The following is an 11874-nucleotide window of genomic DNA, read 5'->3' as shown; positions in this document are numbered from 1 at the left end:
GTAAATGTTCAATGGAATCGGCGGTTTGAACAGTGCAGGAGTAAATGTTCAATGTGATCGGCGGTTTGAACAGTGCAGGAGTAAATGTTCAATGCAATCGGCGGTTTGAACAGTGCAGGAGTAAATGTTCAATGGAATCGGCGGTTTGAACAGTGCAGGAGTAAATGTTCAATGTGATCGGCGGTTTGAACAGTGCAGGAGTAAATGTTCAATGCAATCGGCGGTTTGAACAGTGCAGGAGTAAATGTTCAATGGAATCGGCGGTTTGAACAGTGCAGGAGTAAATGTTCAATGCAATCGGCGGTTTGAACAGTGCAGGAGTAAATGTTCAATGCAATCGGCGGTTTGAACAGTGCAGGAGTAAATGTTCAATGCAATCGGCGGTTTGAACAGTGCAGGAGTAAATGTTCAATGCAATCGGCGGTTTGAACAGTGCAGGAGTAAATGTTCAATGGAATCGGCGGTTTGAACAGTGCAGGAGTAAATGTTCAATGTGATCGGCGGTTTGAACAGTGCAGGAGTAAATGTTCAATGGAATCGGCGGTTTGAACAGTGCAGGAGTAAATGTTCAATGCAATCGGCGGTTTGAACAGTGCAGGAGTAAATGTTCAATGCAATCGGCGGTTTGAACAGTGCAGGAGTAAATGTTCAATGGAATCGGCGGTTTGAACAGTGCAGGAGTAAATGTTCAATGCGATCGGCGGTTTGAACAGTGCAGGAGTAAATGTTCAATGCAATCGGCGGTTTGAACAGTGCAGGAGTAAATGTTCAATGCAATCGGCGGTTTGAACAGTGCAGGAGTAAATGTTCAATGGAATCGGCGGTTTGAACGGTGCAGGAGTAAATGTTCAATGGAATCGGCGGTTTGAACGGTGCAGGAGTAAATGTTCAATGGAATCGGCGGTTTGAACAGTGCAGGAGTAAATGTTCAATGCAATCGGCGGTTTGAACAGTGCAGGAGTAAATGTTCAATGCAATCGGCGGTTTGAACAGTGCAGGAGTAAATGTTCAATGCAATCGGCGGTTTGAACAGTGCAGGAGTAAATGTTCAATGAAATCGGCGGTTTGAACAGTGCAGGAGTAAATGTTCAATGAAATCGGCGGTTTGAACGGTGCAGGAGTAAATGTTCAATGAAACGGCGGTTTGAACAGTGCAGGAGTAAATGTTCAATGTGATCGGCGGTTTGAACAGTGCAGGAGTAAATGTTCAATGCAATCGGCGGTTTGAACAGTGCAGGAGTAAATGTTCAATGGAATCGGCGGTTTGAACAGTGCAGGAGTAAATGTTCAATGGAATCGGCGGTTTGAACAGTGCAGGAGTAAATGTTCAATGAAACGGCGGTTTAAACAGTGCAGGAGTAAATGTTCAATGGAATCGGCGGTTTGAACAGTGCAGGAGTAAATGTTCAATGCAATCGGCGGTTTGAACAGTGCAGGAGTAAATGTTCAATGGAATCGGCGGTTTGAACGGTGCAGGAGTAAATGTTCAATGGAATCGGCGGTTTGAACAGTGCAGGAGTAAATGTTCAATGCAATCGGCGGTTTGAACAGTGCAGGAGTAAATGTTCAATGGAATCGGCGGTTTGAACAGTGCAGGAGTAAATGTTCAATGGAATCGGCGGTTTGAACGGTGCAGGAGTAAATGTTCAATGCAATCGGCGGTTTGAACAGTGCAGGAGTAAATGTTCAATGGAATCGGCGGTTTGAACAGTGCAGGAGTAAATGTTCAATGCAATCGGCGGTTTGAACAGTGCAGGAGTAAATGTTCAATGGAATCGGCGGTTTGAACAGTGCAGGAGTAAATGTTCAATGGAATCGGCGGTTTGAACGGTGCAGGAGTAAATGTTCAATGCAATCGGCGGTTTGAACAGTGCAGGAGTAAATGTTCAATGGAATCGGCGGTTTGAACAGTGCAGGAGTAAATGTTCAATGCAATCGGCGGTTTGAACGGTGCAGGAGTAAATGTTCAATGCAATCGGCGGTTTGAACAGTGCAGGAGTAAATGTTCAATGCAATCGGCGGTTTGAACAGTGCAGGAGTAAATGTTCAATGGAATCGGCGGTTTGAACAGTGCAGGAGTAAATGTTCAATGCAATCGGCGGTTTGAACAGTGCAGGAGTAAATGTTCAATGGAATCGGCGGTTTGAACAGTGCAGGAGTAAATGTTCAATGGAATCGGCGGTTTGAACAGTGCAGGAGTAAATGTTCAATGGAATCGGCGGTTTGAACGGCGTCGCGTTGACGTTTTTCTTGTTGTTTACCTTTCTGGAGACGAATCCCCGCCATTTTTTGCGGGAAACTTATGGGATGCCTTCGTTTTCTCGTTTTATTTGGAGCAATTTGCTTCAATCTTAACTTTGATGATGAGATAAAAAAAGAAATAAAATAGTAAAATCAAATATATAGTAATTACACCGCATAAATTCAAGTAAACTAATAAAAAAGGGTATCTCCGACTACCTACCCCCGAGTCCTGAAAACCTCGCAGGACGGCGAAGGTCGGGCGGCGAGACAGCGGATCAAAACTCGCCTGAAAACAGAACGTGTTTGAGCTCGAGGTATTTTTTCGGATTTTTCGTGTTTTTCGTGAAATTTACGCCGATTTTACGGTGTGAGGGGTTGTATTTGAGTGTCGGAGGGTCGGCTTATGTTGAGGGCTTGAGGGTATATAGATAAGGTTTATGAGATGGTGTTTTTTTTATATATTTAGTTGAGACTTGCCAAAGTATTTGTCTTTTATGAGTTATTTTAGGATTATGATTGTGTTTAGAGGCACTCTTTATGGCTCTCTGAAGGCATGGCTACTCATACTTTATCTGCCGAGTTGATGAAGCGTTTGCACTGTTCTTCATTTTTATAGCTTATTTTTTTTCCTCCTCTGAGTGGTAAAGGAAGATTATAACTATTTGCTAAGACAGTAGCTTTCCAATATTTCTTTGTTCAGCTGTTCATCTTCTGGACTAACCTTCATTCTTGTGCTGTGTGATATAGTAAATCACAATTACTTTTCTGAGATGTTTCAATTTTTGTGATTTCTTTACATATCAAAGGGTAAGGAATTACAAGAATAGATTGAGAAATGGTATAAATTTGGTATGGTACTTTATCATTGAGTAAAATAGACAATGGACCCATCTTATGTGAACAGTCCTAAATGATCATATGATATCTTTTATTCAGTGTCAGGAAAAGCAAGGAACCATTACCATTTTCCAAAATTGGTTCATAGCAAAGAAAAAAGAAAATATTTAGAGGACACCTGCCTGAGTAAATGGCCAATGGCCTGTCACAAATCAAAAAAGCTCCACATGTATATGTATTGTTGCAAAATTGACCCTGTAGACCTTCCAGGTTATGTATCTTTAAATAAGGGATAAGTCTAAGCTCTATCTTGTTTAGTGCCTTTGGTAGGGGTCTGGCAGGCTGCATGTAGAGTATTTAATTATACTTGATTCAAATATTTAGTTTTGGAAGACATTGATATCTAGCAATCTAGATAAAAGAAAAGGGGAAGATCTCTAGAAAGTTTACCATATTTTTTTGTTCCATAGCTATATTTTTCTTTTGCTATTTTGTTAGTATGATTACTTATATTATTAATTTTATCACATATTCTATGAATAGTGATATTTACATAAATGGATTCTTCAAGTGAAGTGAATGGATTGGATTTTTCTTCTTATTGCTAATACTTTGATTCCTCAGATGTCAAGAAAGAGAGCCCCAGGTCCCTACAGTTATGATGACGATGAGGATTACGTCCCATCGAAAGGAGTAAAGTATTCCGAGAGAGAAGATGTATTACCCGTCAAAGAAAAGAAACACACCTTGGATTCTGATGAGGAAGATGACGACAACGACGATGTCGACGATGATGAGGAAGATGGAGGACCAGGAGGAAAAAACTATGATGTGCTACGAGACGAAGACATTGATGGTAACATGCTCTTTGTCTTTTCTGTAACAGTGGAGTAAAGAATAATGCTTACTTACTTGGTGTACGCTCTAGTATGAGACATGCTAGTGCCTCATGCTGGGGCCATCCTGGGGAACTGCCCACCTTTGGTCAGTTGCATGAAACTGAAGCCAGTCATCTAATTTTCTTGTAAGCACTTCCACAGTGCACTAGGTTAGATTTCTATTATCCTTTGGCACACTATTAAACAGTTAAGAGCCATTTATTAGGAAACTTTAATTGTGCAGTTTCCTTGTTCTTCCCTGCCTGGGGGAATATCTTACTTCCTTTACATCTCTTGGATTTGTTGCTATATTTTCAATTATCTTTCATAATTATATAACAAAGTATCTTTCTCTCTGTCCTTGTAATGAAAAAAGTCTCTACCAGTAGGTAAGACCTATCACGTTGCCTATTTTTCTTGTAAAAATTCTGTGAACCTGTTCTAGTAACATTAAATCTTTTGTAAGATTTAGACTCCATAATTGGCATTGATATTCCAATCCTGGAATCACTACTGTTTTCCATAGTGGTAGAAGGTATTCTGGGTCCCTTGCGTTAAAAGCCCTCGTCACCCATCCACTCATAATATCTCATTTTATGATTGTCTGTTCTATGTGGTGACTGAAGTTAATGTCATTGCTTTATAAAGGCCTAGATCTTTTACTATTTTTTCCTCTTTAATCTCTATTCCCTCAACCAAATATGATCTTGGGCTCAGATTTCCAGTTGGGCTATACCTTGTAATTTTAAATAGATCAGCATTGAATTTCATATTATTTTCCTTTACCTAATTACAGATGGTAGGTAGATCCTCATTTAGTTTCTCTACCATATCTAATAAATTTATTGATGTACTTATCCTTGTACCATCTGCAAATGATGTTACTCTTTAGTGGTTAATACTATTGTCAGTGTCACCAATCATAATTAGGAACAACAGAGACCCCAGAACTGGACCTCTGTGGCAAGCCACTTAATATATTTGATTTGTTAGAGAAAAATCCATTTATCTGTACCTTTTGCCTGTATTTTGTTGGGAATTTTGTATCCATCTTTCCACTTTTTCACTGATTCCAAGGTCCTCAATTTTGTGAATTAAAATTCTGTGATCTACTTTATCAAAAGCTTTTGCGAAAATTAGGTATATTATATCTACTTTCCTATTTTTAGTCAGATCCTTTCATATGTATTCACATTGCGTTAGAATTTGGGATAAGCAGGATCTACCGCTATGGAAACCATGGTTCCAGGATTTATCTTGTTTCCTTGTTCTCAATATTGGACAGTTTTTTTCTTTCTTTCTTTCTTTCTTTCTTAACCCATTTACGCTGAGGCGATTCCGGCTTTGTATGGTTGTAATGACGGGGTTTTCGAACGCATAAGCCTAACGCCTCAAGACTCGGGCACACCAGCCGCGAGCCTGGGCTGCCCGCTCGCTCACCCTGAGCGCCGACCTTGCCTAGATATCTTGTCACCAGCGTCTGACGCAAAAAACACAAAACGTGTCAGCACGTCATCCAGCGCGAATGGGTTAAAACCCTTTCAAAAAAATTTATTATGGGAGACGTTAATACCTTACTTACCTTCCTTCAGTAAATTAGGGATATTCCCAATGTCCAAGGATTTCTTCCACGGTTACCAAAGCACCGTTATTCTCAAGGGACCCAATTTCTGCTCTTCTCTTTAATTTGTTGTATGCTTTAGGAAAAATAAGCATTTTACATTGTTCTTTATTGCTTCTGATGCTCTTTTTTTTTCATTAATTTTTTGGTTACTTATAGATTTTTTTTTTAGTCTGTCTTCTATTTCTTTAATCTCTGCTATAATCCTTTCCTGTTCGACATGATCTATTGTCACATTCAGTTTCTCCGTTCTCTTATTATTGTTTCTCAATAGTACTATTTTATCTCTTGGTATAAAATTTTTGTTTCGGTTCTTTTTTGGACGCACAAATCTTTTGCAAACATCCTTGCAAGCATCGTAGAAGTTCACCAGCATATCATCTGTTGTTAGCAGGACTTCAGTATCTTTCAGTGATTCCTCAAGTGATTTATTCATTATCGCCCAGTCAATTTTTTTTGTGATTTAAGTTTAAAGGTTTTAGACTTTTCTACTTGGGATATTTGTTTTTCACTATCTTTCTGTATTTTTTATTTATTTAATGTCATTTCAATGGTATTGTGTTCCTCTTTGTGTTGCGGTATAATGGACTGACTCTTTGTTTTGTTTGTTCATTCTTTTTCTTTACCTTTACATTTTTATTTTCTTGGAAACCTCTTCTTCTTTTGTGCTGTCATATTTAACAGCAGCATCTTTTAGTTTTTTTTTTTTTATTATTATTTCACAGTCTTGATTTTTATTTGATTTTATTTCACTCAAGCACTGAATCTTGAACTCTTTTAGTTCGGTCTTTTAGAATTATATTCTCCTTCACTTTTATTTTGTACAATTTTTTCATTATGCTTATTTCCTGTATTTTTTACAGGTATCTGCTTTACACATGACCTCATCACACCTTTTAGGCGTGCTGATTTTTGGCTCACCCATATGGCTTATTTCCTTAGCATCATTCTCAAAACTACTTTCTTGTACTATTTGTAGCCATTTTAATAGTTTTCTCTTCAGTTCTAATTAGTTCTTGCAAGAAACTGATGACTGATACTTCATCACATTTATTTTTTTTCCAGTTCTGTTCCAAGGCTTGTATTGTTATGATTGCAATCCTCTCTGCACCAACTTCAGTCCTTTTTGAATAATGTCTTGACCACTTCTTTTTAGCTCTTTAACTTTTCCTATTAGATATATATATGCATCTGCTTGACTTAAGATTTCTTTCCTACTGCTCAAACAAACATTTTCCCATTTATGACATTTTTTTCTGTCAAGTTTAACATACAAATTGCATTTTCACATTGTGTTTAAAACATTTTTCTATTCTAGTGTTTCTTTCACTCCTCCTTGGTCTAAACAGGAAGATTGTGGACTCTTAGGGTTGTTTGTGTCCGTTCAAGGTCATCTTGGAGGCAGCTGGGCCAGGCTGTTCAACAAACAGCTGACCTAGCATTTGTCCTCCTCCCTCTCCTTTGATTCCACTTCTTACTTTCCAGTTGTTTTTTGTTCAATCTTTTTTCCTATTTTGTAATCATTGTTATTTTCTTGATCATTCAGTTCCTTGTACACTATGTTGACCTATGTCCATTCTCTCTTATCCTCTATGCAGGCAAGGGTGAGAATCTTAGTGAATTTTTGAGAGCAACATATAAGCACATCCACACTGTTCTGCTACTCACTCATAATAGTACAATTAGATATGATAATTGATATTATTATGGTGTCATACAGAGATAGTGGAATATGAGTAGAAGGGTTAATGAAAGGAAAATGATAGCCAAACTGAAAAGGTTTTATTGTGGTTATTAGTTACAAAGGTAACTTTAATAGGAGTGCTAGTATTAAAGAAGTAGAATGGTCAGAGAGTGTAAAGAATATGTCAAGAATTCTTTACTCTGACTAGTTGCAGAATTTGAAAGAAATTAATGTGACTCACAAAAAAAGAGTTGGATTTTCTAATATATAAAATGTATTGGAAAGAATGTTTGGCATTTTGAGAAGTAAATGGGATTACATGTTATTAATCGAAAATGATTGAAAAAAACAACAAATACATTAATTCTTTACTAGGACCGAAAAGATGTAGCATATAGCTACATATAGTTGCCATGACGTTGCCTGGTCTACATAACCAGTTTTACTAAGTGTTTCCTTCTGCTTCTCTTTTTCCAAAATCAGGAAATAAAACCTTTCAATTCAACATAGTAGGTGAAGTTGACCAAGAGTTTGCAGCAAATTCCTTCCCGTAATTTTAATTTTGTGAATTTTCTTTTCATTTCAGGTCAAGAAGAAGGCACGGTAGATTTTGAAGGCGAAACGAAGATCATGCCGTTCAACATGAAGGAGGAGATGGAAGAAGGTCACTTCGATGGGGACGGATTTTATCATTTCAAGAAAAATAGTGAAGAGATTAAGGATGCGTGGTTAGATGATATTGATTGGGTCAAGGTATGTATATATATTAATTTATTTATTTTTATTGTTTTTGTTTTTTAAAGTATTTTGTATCCTCAGTAGTGAATGATTTGTAGAGTAAGAGAGAGACATCTGATATTTTGAATGTCCTTGTAAATAGATATGGATAGTTAGGTAACTCACTCATGAAACTATTTTAAGTGCCAGTGTACCATATGTTCAAGGACCACAAATAATGTATAAAACAAACTTTTTTCTTCTTCTTCTTCTTTTTGAAATACAAGACTTGATCCTATGCTTCAGATGCAAAAAAGCATGTTGAACTATGAAAAAGATGTTAAACTTTTAGGTCACAGATATCTCAGTACTGTTTGAGTTGGCAATTTGGAATCTTGGGCACAGCCACTTCATGGCCATTAGTTTCAAGCTAACCATTTTAAATCTTTTTTTTCCTAGTATATATTTGGATTTTATAGGTAAATTTCGAAGCCCTAACTTTCTAGGCACTCATTTGCCCCATTTTTCTTTTTATTTGTTTCATCCAAGCTCACACTCTCATTCTTGTTAAATCTTGTTACATATGTTTAGACCCATGACCTAAATATCTGAACCAGAATTTCCAGTCACCCATATGCCCCATTTTTATTTATTTATTAAATTTTTATCTTTAGCCAAGATCACACACTCATTCTTTGACATATCTGAATTCCAGGTAAAGCATCAAGAAGAGGCGGTGAATAAGTATGGATCTGACGTTGAAAGCGAGGGAGGCAGTGACAACGAGCTTCCGTCGGGCAAAGGGATGAGCGATTTTTTGCAGAAGAACTACACGGAAATCATTGGCTTTTTGAAGCCTGGCGAGACCTTAGCCAAAGCGTTAAAGGTATGGAGGAGATTCTGGGGATTCTGGTTCGGAAGGGTGTTGTGTTGTGTTGTGCTCTGTGTGTGTGTGTGGTGTGTTTGTGGTGTGTGTGTGTGTGTGTGTGTGTGTGTGTGTGTTTTTATATAATAGAGCTTGTTTTTTTTCTGGAAGAAATGAAAAAGGAATCGAATCAGTAATGCAATTTTTTTTTTTATCTTCTTCTGAAATGACAGAGTGTGCGTGTGTGTGTGCGTGTGCTTGTGCGTGGGCTTGTGCGTGCGTAAGCTCATGTCAAACCTGAATATCTGTGGCATGATAAAAGATGTAATATACATGGTAATATTTTTCCACACATACCCATTACCTTTCCATTTTCCTTGTCGTCTAGAGACTAGGTGGCAACAAGAACAAGAAAATATCATCAGCACAAAGATGGAAACTCAAGAAGACGGGAAAGCTTGACGACGCGGCCGGTGACGACAACATGAAAGACTTCCTCAGACTGACAGAGTTGGCCAACAGCATCATGGGAACAGGCAACATGGACATCTATCAAGAAACATATGAAATGATTAACTTAAAGGTAAGGATCGTCTTGTGTACAGTTTGTTAGATGATACCTTTTGTGATTATATTTGTGATGCATTTTTTTAATTACCTTAGATGGTATGTTTATGGAGACTTGATGTTATTTGACACAAAGCCTGCAATTACTGTAATGATAATTCTCGTGCAATTTGATAAAATTATACAGTTTCTGATATCCAGTTATAATTAGCAGATGTTTTCAATACTTGTGGAGAGGAATAAAAAGACAATGGCCTTGTGATCTTAGTGAAAACTGCTTATCATATAAACAGCTGCAAAACAAAACAAAAATAATCTAAAGGCTATAGGAGAAGAAACAGATTGCTTAAAAGGATATAAATGGAAGTCCTAAAATTGTGCTTTCAGAAACCTGAGAATTTATTCAGGTCTTTGGTAATGGGCATTTCTTAGCATGGTTGATGTATCGTTTTTATTTTTTTTATTTTTTGGACTATAGTGGATCCCAGAACCGTATAAGCATTTGTATTGCTTGTAATATACAGATTGAGCATTTAATATCTCTGATGTGCAGCAAATTAAAAAAAGAATAAAGCTATAGAAAAACTAATACACTGTTTAAAATGAGATATACATGCACAGAAATTTTCATAGGTGACTGAAATCCCTACAGCAAATAGTGTTATCAAGGTGGTTGATAAAAAAAACTATTACATAATGAAGTAAAACCAAAGTGAAATTCCTTTTACATCAAACTCATTGTGGTCTGTTATCCACACCAGCTGGATAGAGCAAAGGCGCCGGCTGCTGCACCTTCGATGGACATGTTTGCAGATGATACTGGGCAAAAGGACAGTAAAAATGGAGATGCTGAAGAGGGTTCAAATGACACAATCCAAGAGAATGCAATTGGTAAGTTAGTTAGTTAGTTAGTTTTTGTCTGTGTCTGTCTGTCTGTCTGTCTGTATCTGTGTGTGTGTGTGTGTGTGTGTGTGTGTGTGTGTGTGTGTGTGTGTGTGTGTGTGTGTGTGTGTGTGTGTGTGTGTGTGTGTGTGTGTGTGTGTGTGTGTGTGTGTGTGTGTGTGTGTGTGTGTGTGTCTGTGAGTTTGCTTTTTACAGGCATTTGTAATATTATATTTATTATTATTTTTGTTATTATTATTATTATTATTATTATTATTATTATTAATCATAATAATGATGATAATACTAATAAAAGAATTAATAATCATAATGATAGTAATGTAATATTATTGTTACATTATAAATATATATATTATATACATATATATATATATATATATATATATATATATATATATATATATATATATATTTATATATATATTTTTTTTATATATTTTTTTTATTTTTGTTTTGTTTTGTTTTTGTTTGTTTGTTTGTTGTTGTTTTCTTGTTGGTACAAGTTTATTGCATTTGCTAATAAATCTAAGGAACACATACACTGTCATGATACTATTCATTGACTTATCTTTCAAATATTATCTTTTTCAAAAGTCCAATGGGAGCTACGTTGGGAAGACAAGGAAGACGCGGAGATACACGGCCCCTTCACCAGCGAGAAAATGTTGCAGTGGCAAGAGTCTGGCTATTTCAGCAAGGGGGGGTTTGTGCGGAAAACTACGGATACCGGCCCCTCTTGGTACTCTACGAGACGCATCGATTTCGACCTGTATGTTTAGCACCGTTTGAGTATGTGAGGTTAGACTATTGAAGATTAAACTTTGTTATATCATTCTCTTTTAAAAGGTATATAGAAAAGACACAGTATTTGGAAAGTTTAAGTGGTTCTTCAGTCTTAATGTTCATGCAGTTATTTATATGCATTTGAGATTGGAATTAGCAGATAGACTCTGTTGGAGAACATAAAGCCTTATGGAAATGTGATTATATATCATCATTAAAGGTTAGTGTTATGTTGATATGGACAGTAATATGAAATCTGATTTGAAAACAAATGATACTACTGAATAATTCATACTTCAGTGTTTATATGTTAATTTTATTATAAAAAGTAAAACACATGGCTGTTGATTTTTTTTCAATCCTAGATTACAGAGGAAAATGTTAACAAGTGAAGTTTCTTAATGAAGTTACTAGGAAGAAATAAATACTAGTTCTTAGTACATCATTTGGAAAAGTAATGCATGAGAGAATTGTATGGATAGATGTGAAGAAGAGCGTTTAAATCAAGCTTGCAATAGCAGATCTTTTGCAGTTTTGAAGAGGCTATGAAACAGTACAAAAAGTATATGGTGATTATTTTTGATGTCAGAATGCAGAACCTACAGTTAATTCAGCCATTAAATGCATGAAGAACAACAAAACCTGGGAATGAAATTACTGTTACTGAGAAACGGGTAACTACTATATGTAAAATATACGGTTCCGGGCAAATACCACAGCATATGAGATAATTAGTTTTCATCAGTCTAATGGCTCACTCGACTAAGATTATAAC

General features: G+C 36.6%; 1 protein-coding gene across 1 annotated transcript; it reads left to right on the top strand.

Annotated features, from left to right (window-relative positions):
* The first annotated feature begins 2426 nt into the window (after window positions 1-2426).
* Window positions 2427-11437, top strand: holn1 (CD2 antigen cytoplasmic tail-binding protein 2 homolog holn1). The gene is made up of 7 exons (XM_043024766.2): window positions 2427-2558; window positions 3706-3937; window positions 7851-8017; window positions 8697-8867; window positions 9235-9429; window positions 10175-10304; window positions 10911-11437. Exons 2-7 carry the CDS (start codon window positions 3706-3708, stop codon window positions 11093-11095), a joined length of 1080 nt encoding a protein of 359 aa, XP_042880700.2. The 5' UTR covers window positions 2427-2558; the 3' UTR covers window positions 11096-11437.
* The last annotated feature ends 437 nt before the right edge of the window (window positions 11438-11874 follow it).

The sequence above is a fragment of the Penaeus japonicus genome, unplaced genomic scaffold (assembly GCF_977035675.1).
Source record: "Penaeus japonicus unplaced genomic scaffold, GWHDUDI00000001_assembly GWHDUDI00000018, whole genome shotgun sequence".
Classification (NCBI taxonomy): domain Eukaryota; kingdom Metazoa; phylum Arthropoda; class Malacostraca; order Decapoda; family Penaeidae; genus Penaeus; species Penaeus japonicus.
The sequence above is the reverse complement of the archived record's forward strand: the minus strand, read 5'-3'. Positions and strand labels throughout refer to the sequence as shown.